At 51.3% G+C, this 20486-nt stretch overlaps 1 protein-coding gene across 1 annotated transcript in view; it reads left to right on the top strand.

Moving 5' to 3' along the window:
- Positions 1 to 20486, top strand: part of BSN (bassoon presynaptic cytomatrix protein) — a gene marked incomplete at its 3' end in the record, with an annotated part of 62153 nt that overhangs the window by 35783 nt on the left and 5884 nt on the right. The window contains 1 exon segment of the mRNA XM_008943522.1: positions 20429 to 20486. This exon segment is cut by the window's right edge and continues 49 nt beyond it. Within this exon segment, the coding sequence (XP_008941770.1) occupies positions 20429 to 20486 (58 nt within the window).

Raw genomic sequence — 20486 nt, forward strand, 5'->3', positions numbered from 1 at the left:
TGAGTCTTATGTTGAACGATCAGTGGATAAATCTCAGAGGCCGTCCCCAGCACAGGGACCAGCACCCAATGTCAGTAGGTTATCACCATCTCTGCCCTGGGAGAAACCTCAGATATGAGGTTTGGTGGCCTCTAAACTTGCTGTTTGCTGTAGGATTTACAGAGTACTTCTGATTTAGGGGTGGCATCGCTTGGATCATATCTGTGATTCTCAGTTTGGTGAGATGACTCGTTGGGGATCAGTAGCATGCAATAGGACAGTCCAGGGTAATGAGCCTTGAATCCAGGCTGCCTAGTGAAATGTGTGGGCCCCTGCGTCGTGAGACCTCTCCCCTGCCCACAGCAGGGGCTGCTGGTGGAGATGGAAAACATCTGCCTGTGGTGGACACTACTCTTATGAAGACAAGAAGACTGTGAAGGGGGTGAAGTAGAATGCTCTTTGCAGCACGGTGGGCACTGATGGTGGAGGCATGTGGTCCCCAGGCAGGATGGATAGTGAGGATGGTGAGACCCTATAAAGCAGTCTAGGTCTGAAGGTGTGGTGGGCAGAGAGAGAAACAGCTCTTTTTGTTGGAGGTGGCGAGAGGATTTAGCTGTTCAGCTCCTGTTCCCACCCTCTGGGAGCAGGCACAGATTATCCTGAGGTGCTCAGAAACCATTGTACAACCTGGAGCTTTCGTCTTCTTTTTCCTTTTTTTTTTTTTTTCCCTTTATAATGTGCCATATTAGTACTTTATTTGGGAGCATGTTGGGACACTTAATCGAGCGTTTAATTGGCTTTGTACCACTGACTTTCTGAGTGGGTTGAGGGGGAGGCAGTTTTAGGGGCAGGCTGCAGTGGAGATAGTTTTCCAGCTGTGGTGGGAGCATCTCAGATTGACTTTCTTGATGTTGATTCACCTTCCAAAGCAGTGTCTTTTCCCTTTGTGAACCCAGTGACTTTTTGCAGTGGTATCCCATGGTCTTTAGCATCTGTAAACATGCCTGGTACAAAATCAGAGTCAGAAGAGGAGAGGAGTTGCTGCCAGTGAAGTGTGTGGACATGCTGGGGAAGAAGCCTATCACATTAGGAAAAGTTTCTTCACAGAAAGGCTCATCAAGCATTGGAACAGGCTGCCCAGGGAAGTGGGATGGGTTGAGTCACCATCCCTAGAGGGATTTAAAAGCTGTGTAGACGCGGTGCTTAAGGATGTGCTTTTGTGGTGGACTTGGCAGTGCTGGGTTGACGATTGGACTCGATGATCTTAAGGTTTTTTTCCACCCTAAACAATTCTATGATTCTATAAACCAGCAGTGCTGCTGCTGAGGTGACCAGCTGGATGTGTGTGTTGGGGATGGGCACTGCGAGCTCAGGGATAGGCTCTTGTGGTGATGTCCTCCTTCCCGTGCCAAAACCACTGTTGGCAAAGCCCAAGGGCAGAGCAAGCCGGTGGGGCCGTGTCTCCTCCTGGCGCGTTGATACCATGCTGATGAGGCAAGCCCAGACTTTCACCAGCCACATGCATGTCGGTGAAGGTTGTGTCCTCCTCCGAGGGCCAATAGGACCTGAAAGACAGTTTTATGGTATCTACAACTCAGCAACCACAGGGTTCCACCCAGATTTAACGATGTCTCATATAGTTCAGTGTGCAGTCCTTGCCATGTGCTGGAATGCCCTATTTTTATGTGTTGGGCAAGCCATGTGAGGTGAGGACTATAAAATACCATCTTCTGAGAAGTACATTGAGCAAGGAAAGAAAATCTATACAAGGAAAAGGCTTTATTAGTGTGGTTACAGGCAAACACATGAGAGTCAGCCAGCTCAATGTTTGTTTTCTTTCTCCGTTAAATCACTGTGGGGCTTTGCTGAAGGGCCACAGCCCGATCTTGTCAGGGTGGTGGTACTGCCAGGAGGTGTGGGATGAAGAGCTGAGCCCTCACCATCATCCCGCTCATTGAGTCTCCCTGCAATGCACCAGTACAGGTTATGAAGCCAGCAATGTGCACTTGTAGGCAAGAAGGCCAATGGTCTCCTGGGGTGTATTAGCAAGGGTATGACCAGCAGGTCAGGGAGGCTCTCCCCCCCTCTACTCTGCACCGGTGAGGCCACCTCTGGAGTGCTGTGTCCAGTTCTGGGCTCCCCAGGTCAAGAGAGACAAGGAACTACTGGAGAGGGTCCAGAGGAGGCTACAGAGATGCTGAGCGGCCTGGAGCATCTCTGTGGTGAGGAAAGGCTGAGAGCCCTGGGGCTGTTTAGCCTGGAAAAGAAAAGCCTGAGAAGGGATCTGATCTATGCTGATCAATATCTGATGTGTGGAGGTCAAGAGGATGGGGCCAGACTCTTGTCAGTGGTGCCCAGCGACAGGACAAGGGGCAACGGGCACAAACTGGAACCCAGGAAGTTCCCCCTAAACATGAGGAGAAACTTTTTTGCTGTGAGGGTGATGGAGCCCTGCAGCAGGCTGTCCAGAGAGGTTGTGGAGTCTCCTTCTCTGTAGAGACTCCAGACCTTCCTGGATGCCACCTTGGGCACCCTGCTGGAGCAGTGGGGTTGGACGAGGTGATCCCCAGAGGTCCCTTCCAACCTGTCTGTGATTATTCTACCATTCTGTGATTCTGTAAACTCTGGTCTCTTGTGAAACAGGACCTTCCTCCCAGCTGAAAGGGAAGCTTCGCTTCACTATTATTGTTGGGGAGCTGGGGCTCTGCACTGTCGTGGTGCCCAACTCAGCAGAGCTCTGGGGCAATGTGCCCTGCACACAGGCAGCCTCTTGCTGGCTGGAGACATGTAATTAAACACCTTTTTGGTTGACCTTCACTGCATAGTTGAAAGGGAGTTGTTTCATGGGGTGGTTTGAATTCTGGAGGTGTGAGATCCCTGCAGAAGCTGGGGGCCCACGTGGCACATAAGGCTAGGGGCTGGCTGGCAAACCCAGAGATTCTAGAAACTGTATTCTCTTCATTATTTATTTATACTTATTTTCTGCTCTCCCAAAAGAAATTCGTGTGATGGCTTCTGGGGACCTGCATCCTGGCATGCAAAGGAGTTGGGTACCAAACTTTTGCAAGCACTCTGACCCCCCCCGGGAGGGGTTCATCTGCCTCTTTATCAGCTTAAATGCCCTTGCACACCTGCCATTGTGGCATCTGGGCTCCCTGAGCTCGTGGACCCCAAATTACTCCACTCGCTGTTGTTCACAGAGCAGAGGAGGGAAAGACACATCCCTGCATTTCTCCCCTCGACGTTTGCTTCCCAGCTTTCAGTGAACTTGTTCAGTGCAGAACATCATCTCTGCCACTGCCATTTACACTGAAGCACCTTCATTTTCCTCTGTCTCTTTTATTTATTTATTTATTTAGGCTATAAGAGGTGACGAGCAGCAGCTGCTCTGCTGTGCAGGCTGAAACTGCAGCTTCCTTGGTGCTGACACAGGATTTTTCACCAAGGCTGATGCTTCCATGGTTCCTTTTTTCACGTAAGGCTGTAAAGCAGCTCCTTTACACTAATCGGAAGTGTAGGAGGGATTAGCAGGGAGGTGCAGTTATTAACGTAAGTGATTGTAATTATAAGCCAAGGCATTAACACAGATGCTCTTGCTTGATCCTGCAACGATTGGGCTCTTTTCCATCTTTGATTTTTATCCTGTGTCTGCTCCCAGGAGCAGGTGGAAAGGCTTGTCCAGCCCTTGGGCTGCTGCCTGTAGAAGTGCTTGATGACTTCCAAGCCAGTGCCTGTGTTTGGGAGCAAGGCAAGTCTCCATCTCTCCTCTTGCTGTTGCCTTTACTACCTGTTATTTCTGGCACCATGAGATCTGGCCCCCAAAATGGTGGTGACAGCTCTATGGTGGTGTTTGGGTAAAGGGGTTTCATGGGTGGCATGTTGGGTCCTTCCCAGCCCCATGGTTCGTCCGGCAGCTTGGGGAGCCCTGCTGGGAGCTGGGCTGAGCGTGGAGCTGAGCTGAGCTGCTGGCACCTGCAACGGCCTCGTGGACACGGCTGCTCCCGAAGCAAGGGGCACATCCCACCTCCCCAAGGCTGAAACGTGGTTCTGTGGGGACAGGCAGCCGCTCCTCCTTCCCAGCCACTCACCATGCCCCTGCTCTGCCTTTAATTGTAAGTAAATAATCATGGAATGGTTTGGGTTGGAAGGGACCTTTAAAGGTCACCTAGTCCAACCTCTCTGCAGGGTGTAGGGACATCTGCAACTAGAGCAGGTTGCTCAGAGCCCTGTCCAACCTGACCTGGAATATATCAAGGGATGGGGCTTCTACCACCTCTCTGGGCAACCTGGGCCAGGGTCTCACGACCCTCAGTGTAAGAAATTCCTTCCTTCTGTCTAATCTTAATCTGCCCTCTTATAATCTAAAACCATCACCCCTTGTCCTTTCACAACAAGCTTTGCTAAAAGGTCTATCCCTGTCCGATTGACCCCTTTAAGTACTGAAAGGCAGCAATAAGTCCTCCCTGGAGCCTTCTCTTTTCCAGGCCGAACCACCCCAACTCTGCCAGCCTGGCCTCACAGCAGAGGGGTTCTAGTTCTCACATCATTTTTGTGGCCCTAAATGTTGTTAACCCAGGGTGCACTGGAGAAGGGTCTGATCACATAGGCAATATCTAGAAGCCTCAGGGGATGAAATGCTCCATCAACTGTGCAATCATTTTCTGAGAAAACAGGGAATTTTTAGGAAATGTCCCTTAGGAAGCTCACAAAGCAGAGGATTGTGCAGGGGGCTGGGCTGGGGAGGGCTCCTGTGCCTCCAGAGGCTTGCCTGCTTCCTAAGGGTGTTCAGTGCTCCCATACAGACCGTATTTCTCTCTAAAAAATGGGCAAACACTAGCACAAAAGAGCAGAAAACCACCGTGGAGACACCTTCTCCATCCTGTTTGGCTCCTCTGAAGCTCTCTAGCTATGAAACAAGCTGACATGGGTCCATCTGGGTATCGGCCTCCTCCGGTGTCTGATGCATTGCAGACTGTTTGTTGGTGAGACACCAGAGTCAAGGTTTTGTCACATCCAGATTATCCGTAATTTGGTAATTTGCTCGAATAATTTTCTCTAGAGTTCCTTGATTTTACCTTGTTATCCTTTTCTCCTTAGTTCAGCTCTGGCTGTAGCTGGGCCATGTCCCCCTCTCCCAGCACAGGCGTGGAGGGAACACCAGCACCTCTCCCCATCCTGTGCCCCCTCCAATCTCCTCCAGCATCCAGGGGTGGCAACGAGGGATGCTGCCTCTGAGTGGCATCGGCTTAGCTGCCCTGCCACCCAGTTAAATTAAGTTTAAAATCCATCCAGTTCTAAAAGCAGATCCTGGCCAGGTATGAGAAACTGGATGAGAAAGGGATGTGAAATGGAAGTTTCAAGAGTGTAGCCACAGCTTTGCCATACCCCTTGGGAGTCTGCTTTGCTCCATGAGTGGCAGCCCATGTGCCTGCCCTCTTGGAAAAAGACATCCAAAATGATGTATTACTTTGTACTTTGCCAAGAGTTTCTAAATATGTTGCTTGAAATGGCACCTAGAGACGTGAGATCTAGAAAGCGCGTAAAAGGAACAATTACAAGTAAGCAACCCATCAAAGAGAGTGCTGTCACCTTCTCTCTTCATCAAACACTCCTCCTATAGGGTAGGTAAAAGGTTGTTTGCAAGCTTAGTGGTGGTTGGTTCATGTTCCTGGAGTGATCCAAAGCTGCCTGCTCTTTCTTGGGTGGTCACAGACAAACCCAGGCACGTCGCTGGTGAGCCGAGGGCAAAACATCTCCCTGCCTCAGCGTCGGGCAGCCAGGGAAGCAGCAGCTAGTGATGCACAGCATGGGGAACCTCCTGCACTGCTAGAAAGGAATATGAAACTTGCTGTTAAAAATTGCGTGATGACTTTGTGTGGCCAAGAGAAGTTGACTGGGGGCAGGCAGAGGCGTAGCCCAGCGCTCCAGAAGAAATGCTTTTCCTTTCTGAGGCTGTTCCTAGAGCTGGTATTAAAAGCAGTTTATGAGCCCCTGGAAGCGAGATTCCCCGACAAAACAAATCTTTTCTGCTAATTAAGAACCTGATGCAAAAGCCCCAAGTAATGCTTTGCAACTTAAACAACTTTCTGGGGCATTTGGAAGGGAAACAGTTTCAAAGGCACAGCTGCTGGAGTTGTATTTTCTGTTGGAGGGGGAGGTGCAGATCCAGGAGGATGTGGCTGCAGTTACTGTGGGCTTTCCTTCCCTGCCCCATGGTGCTTTATCCTGCCAGTCACACTGAACGTGGAACCAGGAGAAGGGGACAGCAGGGAGGCATGGGCTCCATGGCTCTCCTCAGGTCCCATGTGGATGGCATCTGCCTCACAAAGCCTTTGGTACCATCTCTGTGAGCATCCTGGTAGCCAGGCTGGTGGAGTAATGGTGTCTGGGGTGCAAGGGGCCTGTGGCACCCAGCACTGGGCTGCACAGGGCAGGTAAGGTATGAACTTATACCTTCCAGTATCTTAAGGGGGCCTACAGGAAAGCTGGGGAGGGACTTTTTAGGACATTGGGTAACGACAGGACTAGGGGGAATGGGGCAAAGCTGGAAGTGGGTAGATTCAGACTGGACCTGAGGAAGAAATTCTTCCCCATGAGAGTGGTGAGACCCTGGAATGGGTTGCCCAGGGAGGACCCCCGATCCCTGGGAGTCTTTAAGGCCAGGCTGGATGAAGCTCTGGGCCGCCTGCTCTAGTGGGAGGTGTCCCTGCTCATGGCAGAGGGGGTGGAACTGGGTGATCCCTGTGGTCCCTTCCAACCCTGACAGACTCTGATTCTGATTCTGTTTTTTGCAGAGGACTTAGTGTTGGCTTAATGGCTGGACTTGATGATCTTGAAGGCCTCTTCCAACCTAAAGGATTCTATGATTCTAAACCATCTTCTCAACATTGCCTGGAGCCCCAGCTCAGGAACAGCACTGCTGGACTGGTCCCTGCATGCTGCTCTTGTGGTCCCCAGCCCTGCAGGGGCTCAGAGAGGAGGTAAAACCAGGGTGCCCTCCCGAGCATCCCCAGCATTTCAGGCAGGGAAGACCCCAGGCAGCAACCCTGAGAGATGTTCAGGCTCAGCTGTGCAGAAACCCACAGTGACATCTGGGAAGGGAATGGTCCCAGCTGCCCCCAGCCCTGTGGTAGCCAGCAGGTAATGGGGCCGATGTTCCTCCTTGCCAGGGCTGGAAGCCTCTGCGAGGGCTCTGCCTCCTTTTGCTGAGGATTATTCCTGTTCTGAGCCAACGCCAGCTGTCGCTGCCGAGCAGTATTTGGGAACCAAGGTTAGTTTCTCCCCGTCTCTGCTCTCTATGGCTGTAGGTCTTCCACCAATGAACCCCTGAGCTGCTTCAAAGTTAATCCTGGCTCCGACAGTTGCAACACACTGAACCCCCTCAGCAGAGCATGAGGCTCTGTGTCAAAAGCCTTCTCTTCACTTCTGCTTTGCCTCCTTCTCTTCTCACTGTCATCTGCTCTGCCTGCTAAAACAAGGCAAGGTGCTCTGGTGAGGTGTTCTGTGCCCGGGGAGCCACCTGCCCTGCCCAGGCTGCCCCCCACCTGCCGTGGTGCCTGGGCACGCGGGGACCTTCCACTGGGTGTCTTCTGCCATGGCCATGGCCATGGGGAAACTGCTGCCACAGAAGGTAGTGTTTGTCCCCTCCGGTTTCAGGTTTATTTCTCCACGTTGAAGGAGAGAGTGGTACCCACCAAGGGTATCTCCTCGTGAGGGTCTTGGCTTCTCATCCTGGAGATATTCATCTCACACCTGGTGCAGGAACCCCCTTCACCACCCTCTTCCTTGGCATGAGGAAATGTCTCAAAGGGAGATTTTCTGGGAGCCTGTTTGCACCCGATGAAGCAAATGCCCAGGACAGGGTGGGATGGGTGTCACTTGGTGCCCCTCAGCAGAAGTGACACAGCAGAGGTCCTGCAGTGGCTTTTACATTTCTCACAACAGTCAAAGAAGAAGAAAGACGAGGCTGCCAAGTAAGAAGAAGATATTTTGCAGAGTCAGTCTGGAGATCTCATTGCCCTGAGTTACTTAAGGCAAAGAGTAAAACAAAATGCTGGAACCTGGAGGGAGAGTTTGGGGAAAATGGAGACACCTTTGGGAGTGATAAGAAGGCTTTTTTAATTTAGAGATCTGCTTTGGGATCTTCAGATTGTATCTCTGAATGCTTCATATTTTCCCACGCCACAGCTAGAAGCTTTTGGCCCTGGTTTGTGCCATGACTGGGAGATAGCTTGCAGGCAGTCTCTGATCTCTGACGTGAGTTTGGTTTGGATTTTTGTTTGGTTGGAATATTTTTAATTGTTTGGAGCATGAAGAGCACCTGGTTCCCTGTTGAACCTGTTGAAGCAGAAGAACACTCATTTCAGTAGGGTTTGGATGGCTCAGAGAACATATGCTTTCCAAAACCCCCTAGTTTGGCAAAGAGATGAAGTATTGGGTTGGGAAACAGGAACGTGGGTATAAGGATAGGACCTTACAGCCTGAAAGCGTGAACATGGGTGTCAGGATGGGACCTGTGGTGTGGGTTTGCCTGTGGCTCTGCAGGTCTGGGCTCAGTCCCAGCCAGGGCCGCATCCAAGCTCTGGAGCTGGACCACCCAGGCTGTGTGTGGCCAAGTGCCAGCCCAGCACTTGGTGGCCTTGGCCAGCTTGGGCGAGGGGGCTGTGGTGGAACCAGCACTCAGGAGGTGCTGCAAAGGAGCTGTGAAATTCCCAGCTTGACATAATTCCCCCATCTACTCAGAGCTGTTACATATGGCTAAGAGTCATCTGTTTGCTGAGAGCAAATAGGACATCAGGAGAAGAAGAGCAAAGTAGAGCTAGGTAGCAATACTTTTAACAAATCCAGGGTTTTCTTCTGGCAACACTCACCTGATTTCCAGCCTTCCTTCAGAGAAGCAGGTTTCTGCAAAGTGGCTATGAAATACCCTTCAAGTGGAGCTTCTTAAATTACTTAATGGGTTTATATGAGGTGGTTCCTTCTGTAGCTCCAAGGAGCCAAGAGGTCCCAGTGTCATCTTCCTGTCTTTGCAAAAAGGGCAGCTGGGGAAGGAGATGCCTTCAAAGATGCATGTTAAACTAAGTAAATATTCATAAGTGGTTTGGGGGGTTGTTTTTTTGTTTGTTTTTTTTTTTTTTTTTTGTTTGGTTGGTTGGGTTTTTTTATTATTATTGGAACCATTTTATGTGGACTTCACTATTTCATTTTAGTTTGGCTTCTTGGCTTCATTCTTGCTGCATTTATTCTTGAGATGGAAAGGCTCAGTTCTTCCACCCTGGCACCTGTAGCCAGTTCCTACCTTTTGGCTGCAGAGAGACTTGGCACTGCTGGTGGGAACATCCATCCAGGTCAGGGTCACTGGGAGCCTATCAGCTATTTTAAAAATAAGTTTAGGTTATAATAAGGGGGGCTTGAAAATAAACCAAAGTTTTAAAATAAGTCTTGAAGACGATGAAAATTACTTTGGACCCACCAAGACACGTACCTCTTCTGTAGTCAGCTTGTGGGTTCATCAAGCGTGACTTTATGGCCCAGATTTTAGTCATTTGGGGGGTCTGGAATCACAAGAGATGAGGACAGGGAGATGCTCTCCTGGTGAGGAGGGCTGGGATCTGGACCCAGGCGAGTGGGAGATGCTGGCTGTGCTGCTCCAGCTTTGCCGTGGGCAGCAGATGAGAGGATGGAAAGATGCTGCTGAGTATAATTTGGGTAGTAAAATGGCTCATCCCTCTCTGTTGTAACAACTCATGTTTCTAGAACGTTTCCCAGCCTTTTACTGTAATAGTTTATTGACCTGCACAGAAGCATGAGAGATTATGAGAGTTAATTTTTCAAGCTTATCACTTGATTTATTCCATAAACTTAGTTCATTTAATTAAAATACTTCTGCTGCTGCAATCGGGACTCACAATCTTGAAGCCTGCAACAGGGTATGTGGGTTTTTTTGAAGCAGTGTTTGTTTAATGGGGTCAAACAGCATTGCTCATAGAAACCAAAGCTTCCAGTTCTATAGGAACACACATATTTCAGGGCAAAAACCCTGGGTTTGAAAAGCATTATATGACTGTGCAGGTTCCACAGGACATCGGTTTCTGATGTCCTCAGCCTCTGAACCGTACAACTAATGGCTCCCCAAAATGCTTTGAAGATGATCCATCATGATCCTGAAATAGGTTCAAACCCCTTTTGCTGCTGGTAGACTGGTTTGGGGGTGAGGCAACTGGGGACTGAACAGCTCGTTATGGGGAGGAAGCTGAAGCTCCTGAAGATGCAGATTTTCTTCTGGTTTGGAAGTGAGTGGCTGCTGCCTGATAGACACTTGGGGCTCTTTGCAATTTCAAAGAGAGCAATCAGACAGCTTGAATCTGCTTTTATCAGATGCAGAAAATTACTTGTTGGATGGCTGATATTTTAGTCAGCACTAGTGCCTATGAAAAACCAAGGTTTTGATTAAATAAGACTTCTCAGATAAACTTAGCTTTTCTTGGTTTTTCTTCCATTCTGTTGGAAAAAAGAATAGAATATTTCTCTTTGCGAGCATTATTTTGCTGCAAATGTGAAATCTTCCATGTGCAGGTTCACACGGTTCCTGGAGAGACATGGTTGTTGCATCAAACGTAGGCATGAAATAGCAACATGGCCATGAGAAACACCTATCACCTACACCGTGCCAGGGCACCAAAGGGAGTTAGGAGCTGAGGTGGCCTGGGTGTGGACCCTGCTGGACCCAATGTACATCTCCTGGGCGTTATTGAAGGATTATTATCATGCAGCCAGCATTTGGAGATCCTCCTGCTGCTGTTAACCTTGGCTGAGAAATACATCCCAATAATGGGGACTGTTAAAGATAAGGCTGGCTGGCAGGCTGATAAATCTTGTTAAGGAGTACTACCTCACGGAGTAAATTACGATGCACGGCCAGATCGATTTGGCCAAAAATGAACAATATATTATTTCTTTATTGCTCTGGGCAGTTGGGTTTGAGTGCTGGATGTAGAGTGGAGTCGCACTGCTGGTGGTGGGGCTTGCTGAGAAGATGTAGTTCCTCAGCGGGTACATCCTTGGTAGCACCAGAGCAGAAACCAGAGCAGGGAGGGTGCACTGGGAGGAACTGGTCTGTGTGGGCAAGGAGGGGACGTGGAGCTGGGCCACGGCACAGGATAAAAGGTGCGTCCGTCTCTTCTGCGTGGTTGAACAATGGTCATCGTGTTCTGGTCTGGATCGACTGTAAATGATCCATCCAGACAGCTTTATAAACGTCACGCTGGGGCAAAATGGGAAAATCCAAGCTTGTCTACCTTGGGACAGCCATAGCTAATCTTTGATTACCAGACCAAACCTTCTGCTGTGTTAATACCATTGCCTGGATTTTACTGTGAACAGAAAATCTTCTTAATTCTTCACCCAGTTGGGTCCAGGCTTTCGGAACTGAGCTGGGAGTTAATTTAGCTCTGAGATAAAACAGAGAAATGGGAAGGCTCCATGAAAAGGGGAACGAAAAGCCCTTTCAGCATCTGAGACTTACTCTCTTGTTCCTCCTATTTTTCTTACTCTTCGTGGTTTTCAATTTCCTTAAACACGCAGTGCTGGGCTCGTGCGTTTCCTCCTGTGATGGCACTTTCAGGTGCCCAACCTGGATGTGCTGTTTCTCCCCCTTCTTTGAAAAGATGCTGTGTCTTGAGTCTGCCTCAGGCCAGGGGCAGCTTTATCTCCACTTCGCACTGTAGAAAAGAGACAGTGAATAAAGGCCAAGGTAGAGAAGGTGCATGGTGGTAGCCATTGGCTGGGGGAAAAAAAGGGAGCACACCCAGGTTGGAAATTATGGAGATAAATGAGCATGAAATTTGCTGCCCAGAGGTAGCAACCATGTGAAATCAAGGGTGTATTTTATCTGAAACAAAACGGCGTGGGGTGACCTGGTGCGGAAGGTGCTGGGTGAACTTGTTGGGTCAAATTGATAATGGGCGTTTCTGGTGATCACGCCTGGCCCCAAAAGTAAAGCAGCGGATGACCTGCATTCCATCTAGAAGTGGTCAGCTTCCATGTCTCACCTCCTCACCACTTCGAGGCAAAGTGGTCTGCCTTCCTCTCCACTGCCATTGCTGTGCTGGAGCTGGTGTCTCTGCTCCCCATTCTGATGGCAGCAGGTGTGTTGCTGGAGGTCTGTGGTGTTGCAGAAGCATGGCCATGGCACTGACGCTTAGCTGGCCCTTCCCAGGGCGAGTGATGCTCACCCGTAGCCCTGGGAGTTAGTCCTGTGGCTCTTAAGAGAATCCAAAAGCATTAAAGTGCTCTTCTCAATATCCTACTGATTTTTTAAGTTGGGTTTGTTTTTTTTTTTTTTTTATCTAATGATCTGGAAGGAAATATGTTGAGTGGGGAGGGATGTCTATATATATTCTGCCAAAGCACCAGTTTCCAAATTTTGGACAGCTGTGAACCCTTTTTTAGCAGCCTCTTCACACAGCCCACACAGCATCCAGGCTCTCACAATCGGGCTGGTTTGGAAATAGGCTTCCTTGATTGCAAAATAGTTTCGATCCTTCAACTTAGAAACATTCTTGCTGTTGGAAAAGATTTTTTTCTTTTTTTTTTTTTTTTTTTTTTAAATTTAAGCTCTGAAAATACAGGGGGTGCTTCCTGCTGCAGCAGCTGCCCTCAGTTTGGAGGTGGTGGAAAATGGGCCAGGGACGAGCTGGGGGAGCCTGGCTCATGGCTATGGCCCTGCAAGGATGTGTGTGCTGAGATGCTCCAGAGCTGGGCTCTGCTGGGAGCTGCTCGCCCATGGGTGCTTGGGCTGGGTGCCAAAGCCAGGAGGGTTTATTCTGAGCTCCTGTCCAGGTGATCCAAACTGTTTTTCCAACTGGCCCCTTGGCATTTGAGTCAGTCAGAGTGAGCTTCTTTCCCAGTTCTGTGGAACAGAATTATTGAGGCCCAACAGTGAAATAACAGTATCTAAAAGTAGTCTAAGCTTGACTCTAACACCACAATAACATGGAAGAGTTGATGGGCTTTTCCTCCAGCCTCTATCAAGCCAAATGTGAGAAGGACCCTTGCTGGGAGCCCTGGGACAGCTCTGGAGACAGCAGAGCAGCGTATGCCCCTGTCTGCAGGTCAGCACTCCAGCAGGTGCTGATCTCCACCTCTGTCTCAGGAGGCTCTGTCCAGGATGGTGATTCCCTGACCCAGGGGCGTGGCCACTGGGGTCTGCAGCTGTTTGCAGCTCTCCCGTGGCCACAGAGGTGGCGTTTGCCAGCCCAGCCAGTGGCTGATGCATCAGAATACGCCGGGCTTGGCAGGAGCACAGCTGTTCCTCAAAGGCGAGCAGAGGGGAGCGTTGCTGTTACTCATCAGCCCAGGACTTTCAGATGGAATAATCCTCGGCTGACTCTGTGGGTATGGAACCGCGGGGTGGGAGGCTGGGAGTGCCTCGGGGGCTGTTCCTCTGACTCCTGGCCTGTGTCCTGGAAGGCTGGTGCATCCCTGCTGTGGTCAGGATCAGGGGAGGGGAAAAAAGCCCCAGCGTGAGGCGTATGCAGGGGGAAGGAGAAGGAAGAGCTGAGGGAGGAGGATGCTCCTAGGTGCCGTAGGAACAGGTCTGCGATGGCCACTTCAGCACCAGGCTGTGGTCCAGCTCCCCATCTCTGCCTTACTGGCTCCATGGCACCCACAAAGGGGGCAGGTGGTAGGACAGACAGCACTGCTCCTGCTCTAGATCCCCTCTGGGTGGCTTTGCCGAGGGGAGGGAGCATTGGTGTGACAGCATCTCCCTGGTGGCTGCCATGGAGCTGGGGCCGGGAGCTGCTGCTGCTCCGAGTGACAGCCAGTGGCAGCCCCAGCACTCAGCCATCACATGCAGCTTCTCCCGTCTTCCCTTTCTGTGTCTTTTTTCCAACTGGGAGAGGACCCAGAACAGAGAAGGAAGTGGGATGGAGCAGAGCAGATGGGAGGCAGAAAACAAGCCCTGGGATGCAAAGCTCATCCCAGCGAGCTCAGTACCCTGCACTGATTTTAATCCTATTATTGCAGCGCAAAGGCCAGCGATCCATCACACACCTCTCAGAGAGAGCTGGGCAGGGACTGTCAGCTCCATCAGCCTGAGAGAGGCCACAGGAACAGATAAGAACAGGCTGATGCTGGAAAACACATCCCTGGGTTGCTTAGTCAAATGCTATATTTAGCATTTATATTTAGATGGAAATAAGTGCAGTGGGTTTCAGCAGGGCTAATCTGTGAGCCCTGGTCACACTAATACTTGCCCCGTTGATGGGAATGAAGTCAATTAGTCTGGAGGAGTCAGCGGCTGAGGAAGCAGCTGCAGGAGGTGTCTACAGGTTCCTCGCTGCCTTTCCCTTTGGATGGTCCCAGGAGCCCACAGCTTTACTCTGGGGGAGTGCTGGCTCTTTGCTGCAACAGCCTCCCATGGGAGGGATGCAGAGCGGCTCCCTGGGGACCCTGCTGGTCCCCCTCACTCCCTGAGTCAGGCAGGCATCAGTGGCCAGGCTCCAGGACCTTGACTTGCTCTGCTGAATGGCGTTTATAGCTGTGTTTATGGCTCCTTTTTTATTTACAGATTTTATAGAGATGTACGTATAGCATCCCGGCTTGTATCAGCAGTAGTGTGGCCAGCAGGACAAAAGCAGTGATGGTCCCCCTGTACTCAGGACTGGGGAGGCCACAGGTGGGGTCGTGGGTTCAGTTTTGGGCCACTCACTCTAAGAAGGACATTGAAGGGCTGGAGCATCTCCAAAGAAGGGCAATGAAGCTGGTGAAGGAGCCCAAGTCCTGTGAGGAACAGCTGAGGGACCTGGGAGTGTTGAGCCTGGAGCAAAGGAGGCTCAGGGGAGACCCTTTGGCTCTTGATAACTCCCTGCAAGGAGGCTGGAGCCAAGTGGGGGTCAGTCTGTTCTCCCAAGGAACAAGAGGAAATGGCTTCAAGTTGCACCAGGGGAGGTTTAGGTTGGACATTGGGAAAAAAATTATTCACTGAAAAGTTTGTCAAGCCCTGGAAGAGGCTGCCCAGAGCAGTGGTGGAGTCCCCAGTACTGGAGGGATTGAAAAGCTGTGGAGATGTGGTGCTGAGGGACATGATTTAGTGTAGACTTGGCTGTGTTGGGTTAATGGTGGGACTTGATGATCTGAAAGGTCTCTTCCAACCCAAACAATTCTATGACTCTGTGCATAGACCAGAGCAGCACACATATGCTGGCAGAAATGCTGGTGTCAAGCACAGGCACCAGCAGCTCTGCGTCCAGCTTGAGGGGGATTTTGAGAGATTTAGGGGAAAAAAAGGCAGGATGGGGGCAATTGCCCACAAACCATCTGCCCCGTCCCAGAGGCAGCTGTCCCCCAGCAGTGTGTGCCTGTCCCCGGGGCTGTCCCCCCTGCCTGCTGCCTCCAGTCCCCGCTCCTGGCGCCAGGGCCACCTGGATCCTCGCCAGCGTCCCCACCTCGGGCACAGCTCCCACCGGCATCTCTTGCGTTTGCTCCGTCTCTCCCCCCCATCTCCGGTGCATTTCCTCACCCTCCTTTCAAATCCCATCACTGCCTCAGCTTCCGAGGAGAGATCAGGGCCAGCGCAGAGGTAAAACCAGGCCCATGATTGTTTGCTTGATGGCACACGAGGTTCAGAACGCCCGTTGTGAAGGTGCTGTGGTCAGCACCACGACGTGCAGCCTCCCCTCTGAGCATCCCGGGATGGGGCAGCAATGCTCCCCCAGCCTCCTAAAACTGCAGCAGCTCGGTCAAAGGGCTTTGGCAGAGGCGTGTGGTGCCTCCAGCCGTGGGGAGGTGGTTTGGAGGGGCTCAGGAGAATGGGCTGAAATTGAGGGGATGGAGCATCAGCCAGAACCCAAAATGAATGAGCACTGGGGGAGGCTGCTCGCAGAGGGGAGGGCACAGGAGCTCTTTGAGGGTGGAGAACCTGCCAGCCAGACCCCAGGCACTGCCCGAGATGGGTCTGAAACAGCCCTCGCATCCAGTGATTGAGCATGACTTAGTCCCTTCCCTTTCAAACTGTGCTGAAAGCCATCCACAGTCCGGGCAGAGCTGGGTGGCTCTCAGCATGAGGCTGCTGAGTACTGGGGAGATGGGATCACGCAGCGAGATGTCCCTGTTTCTGCTGCAGGAGGGTGCATAGAGGGTATCTGCATGTCAGGAGACCTGAACAGGTTTCCTGCAAGCAGGACTGAGAGGAGTGCTTGCAAAGTGATTTTATGAGGTTCTTGTTAATTTGGATCTTGATTCAGATACCAGAAGTGTTTTCCATATTTTCCAGGCACCCATCTGTCACAGTGATGAGCCCTGCACAGCAGTTGTCAGCAAATAAATGAAATATTCTGGTGAGATTCACCGCATATTATGCTGGGAGATGAGATCTGGCTTGTGAGATACTTATACTTCATGCCACTTATCTTACTTTGTACAGATTTTTGTCCTGGTATTTTAATAGATACTGTTTTGATTGTGTAAAATAATACCCTGGAACACAAATAACTGGGCAGAGTCCTAGCGATGATATCACAGGGAGCAGTTTGCACTGGGCTGAAAACCATGGCTGTGCCTCTCCCAGAAGCCAAGAGGCTCCAGTGAGGGTCTTAGGGGTAACAGTGGGACTGGCAGCGAGGAGCTAAGCTGGGGAGCCTCCAGGGGAGGCCAGGAAGCCTTTGGCACCATTGTCTCCGACCAGGGCTCTCTGACCTCTGCGTTGCCAAACAGAGGATTCATGTGCAATGGTGAAGCTGAAACTCAATGGCTGCGTCATTAAAAAAACCCCAAACCCAGAGGGACGGGAGCAGTCAGCATGTAATGAAGTCGCCACACAGGGGCGTTGACCAAAGTGACGTGGAGCCTGCCAGAAGCAGGGCCACATCCTGCACTTCCCAGCACTGCTGGGTGAAGCCGCCCGCTCTCGGACCCTGACTAAGGCTGCTCTGCATCCTGGGTTCCATCCTGCTCCTGAAGACCCCAGGAGCTGCCTTTCTCTCTCCTGAAACCTTTTTTTTCATAAATCCTCTGCAAATCCCAGTGGTTTGGGGGCAAGGAAGGCGATCACCCTCCCGGGGTATAAGCTGATAACACGGCTGGGCTGGGCAGCCCCTGGCACCCTCACCCTCCTGCCTGCCCAGCTGACTGGTTGCCAGATGGCATCTCAGGCCCGCTTTGGTTTCATCCCTCTCTTTAATTATTGATGCTTTCCTCTGCCTGGAGCCTGCTCTGCATCCCAGTGGCATTGCCCATGTGCTGCCAGTCCCTCCCCACACACTGCATCTTCACTGAGCCCACGTGGCTAAACTCCCCCCCGTGCCCACTGCCATGGTACCCCCTTGTGCAGCAAACCTCAGCATCCTGCAAGTCCCTGACCCAATCCGGGATTCCAGCATCTTTAAGCCAGAGACCCAGACAGGCACAGCCATGCCTTTGCCCTAAGCGCCTTACCCGCTCACCTCCCAGCAAGGGCCACACTGGCTTCCTGGCCATCCCACGGTTTGGACATGCAAAGCACTAAATACAGCCTAATTATTATTATCTTCATGGGATCTGGTTAATCTCGATGGGGATTTACAAGCTGTTAGCAAATTGGCTGGTCATGGAATGTTTGCATTTTCCTCAAAGGTGGCTTAATCCCGTTGGCTGTGTTAGCTGGGAAGTGCCTGTGGCCAAGTTCTACATGTGGGGGAGCTGCTCCAGAGCCCACCCCTCTGAGAGGGAGCAGAGGTGCTCCAGGAAAACCAAACACCCACCTGACAAAGCGTGGCAGACTTGCTGCGGATGCCCTCAGTCCCGTTGCCCATGTCATTGATGAAGATATTAAACAGCACTGGTCCCAGTATAGACCTCTGAGGTCTACTGGGAGTTGTCCCTGGTGATGGGGGCTGAGAGCCCAGAGAGGTTTGCCAGAGGTGTTCCACCAGTTCACTGCAGCAAGTGCTGGGATGTGATGGGAGATGCTGCCCTGGGAGATGCTGCTGCACCATCTCTGCCCGCAGCATACACACAGCTCCGCTGGCTGCTGACAGGGATGGAGCTCTCCTGCACCTTGGGGAATTCAGTTGCCCCTTCACTGTGTTCCTGCCATCCCAGGCTTTAACCACACAGAGCTTTTCCATGGCAGTTCAGACTAAAGTACAGCGTGCTGGAGTGTTGGCAAGGTCTCCCTGGCATGGGAGACCCCAGAGAGGCCAAAAGAAAAGCCAAGAAGAGAAACTGGGAACAGAGAATATGCCAGTCTCTCGTCTTGGCTATCTCCCAGGGTGGGACATCATCAGTGCCCACCCAGGGAGTGTATTAAGGGGCTGGATGGGGCAGGCTGGGTAGTTCAAGGTGGGCTGATCTTCTCTGGTTCCTGCAGGACTAAGCTGGGAGCAGGTATGATGGTGGGGCAGGAACTGAGCTGAGCTCTGCCCCAGCACAGCCAGCCCAGCTCCTCTGTCTTCCTCCTCTGCTACTGGCACTGGGGAGGGAGCTCAGGAGGAGAGAAGTGGGATTTCTGAGAGAAAAATGAAAGGCCACGTATTTCCACGAGGCAGGGATTCAATTTGTGTCAGGCAATCACATTTCCTTCTGCAGCCTGCAATAATTACACAGCGGGGCGGGGCGAGAAGATCTGATTCAGAGGCACAGGGGCGAGAGCAAGTTCTGAAATAAAAGAAGACAAATGCAATCATTAAGCTACAATAGGCTATACTTGCCCCTTAATTAGACTGTCTCTTTAATTAAGCAGTAATTAAATATTACTATGCTGAGAGGGATTTTTTTTTCATGGCCCTTTGAAGCCCTGATGTATTCTTAAGATGTTTTTGTGACGAGTGGGGGCTGCTGCACGCCTGCCTTCCCCCTGCTGCAGCCCCCTCCTGCCCCTCTGCCCCCCGGAGAGCAGGGCCTGGGTGCCTGCTCCTGGTCGGGATGGCTGCGTGAGCCAAGGATTGGCCCTGGGGAAGCCTGTTGCTTCTGGCCACCACCAGCTACAAAGCACCTCCAGCGGCTCGGCAAGATGCGGGGACTCCTGGCCGTGGGATGCAGGTGCCAAGCCCCTTACGCTGCTGACATCCCATAGGTGTGGGGTTCACAGTTACAAATTTGGATCATTTAGGTTGGAAAAGAACCTTAAGATCAAGTCGAATCATTAACCCAGCACTGCTAGGTAATCACTAACACATATCCCTCAGCACCACATCTCCACAGCTTGGAAACCCCTCTAGGGATGGGGACTCCACCACTGCCCTGGGCAGCCTGGGCCAGGCCTCAACAACGCTTTCTGTGAAGACATTTTTCCTAATATCCAATTTAAACCTCCCCTGGAACAACTTGAGGACATTTCCTCGAGGCCATTTTGGTGAACCCCGTCTTCTGCATGGAGATCATGGTTTCTGTGCTCCAGGAGACACAGCTGGCTTGCAGCCCTGGCCCCAGGCTAGTCCAGCTGAGCACCAAAACCACCTCTCTGACAGCATCACAGCTCCTCCACAGCCAGCCACCCCCTGAGGTGGCCATCTCAAGCTTTGGGAGCAACACATCAGCAAAAGAGGAGTCTGAGGAGAAGGACTTGGAGCATATCAGACTGTTAACAGCAAAACCAAAAGGATTTAAGATGAAGAAACATCAAAAGGAAAAGTATCAGGCCCCTATTCCTGGACATTCTTGTGTGGGTAAAAATAGCCCCTGGATGACCTGGAGGGGGGCAAAGTGCTTCTGATCTCGTGATGCAGAGCCCCTGCCGTAGCCCCGCAGGCTCTCTGCCGCTCACAGCCCCGCTTGCAAGCTGCTTTTTCCAGGCCATAAAACACCAGCTCTTGCTGAGAACTTCACTAGATGAGATTGTCTTGTTCTTTTCCCGCACAGCGTGTACTTCGGATAATATCTTTGGCAAAATTTTGTCTGCTTGTGTGCCCTGTATTTTCTCAAAACCTAGAAAAGAAAAAGATTCTTAAGTATTATGATTATGCTGTTAAACCTTTATTGTACTGAGGAAAACAAATCAGAGTGAGAAGGAAACTGCATGGAGCTCGAGGAGTGTTAAGCTACAGTGGTAACCTGCCTTCATTGTTTAATTTCACTTAAAACCAAAATGCTGCCAAGACTGGAGGTGGAAAGAGCTGGTGATGCTGAGGTGGCGTGGGGGAGAGTGTGAAATCCCTGTGTCGGAGCCATGATCTCTCTGGCTGAGCATCACCGAGGTCTGGACGAGGGAAGGGGGAGGTCTAAGCTGGGTGGTTGGTTTCGCTGGGTTGTAGGGTCTCCGACACCCTGAGATCCTGCATGGCCCACACCGGCGTTTCAGCGCTTTGCCTAATCCCTGCCTGGCCTCTCCAAAGTCAGCTAATCGGGTTGGGGAGGGTTCAGTCCTTTGCACCGTTGCCCTGTGTCCCCTCAGCTGAACTTCTTGGTGAGGTCCCCACTGGGCCAAAGCTCATGCTGTTTGAACGGAACTTTTCGTCTCTCTTTTTTGCAGAAGAACGAATGGCTGTGCTTGAACTGCCAAACTCAGCGGCTGCTCGAAGGCAGCCTCG

Source organism: Merops nubicus, unplaced genomic scaffold (assembly GCF_000691845.1).
Source record: "Merops nubicus isolate BGI_N331 unplaced genomic scaffold, ASM69184v1 scaffold19027, whole genome shotgun sequence".
NCBI classification, from domain to species: Eukaryota; Metazoa; Chordata; class Aves; order Coraciiformes; family Meropidae; genus Merops; species Merops nubicus.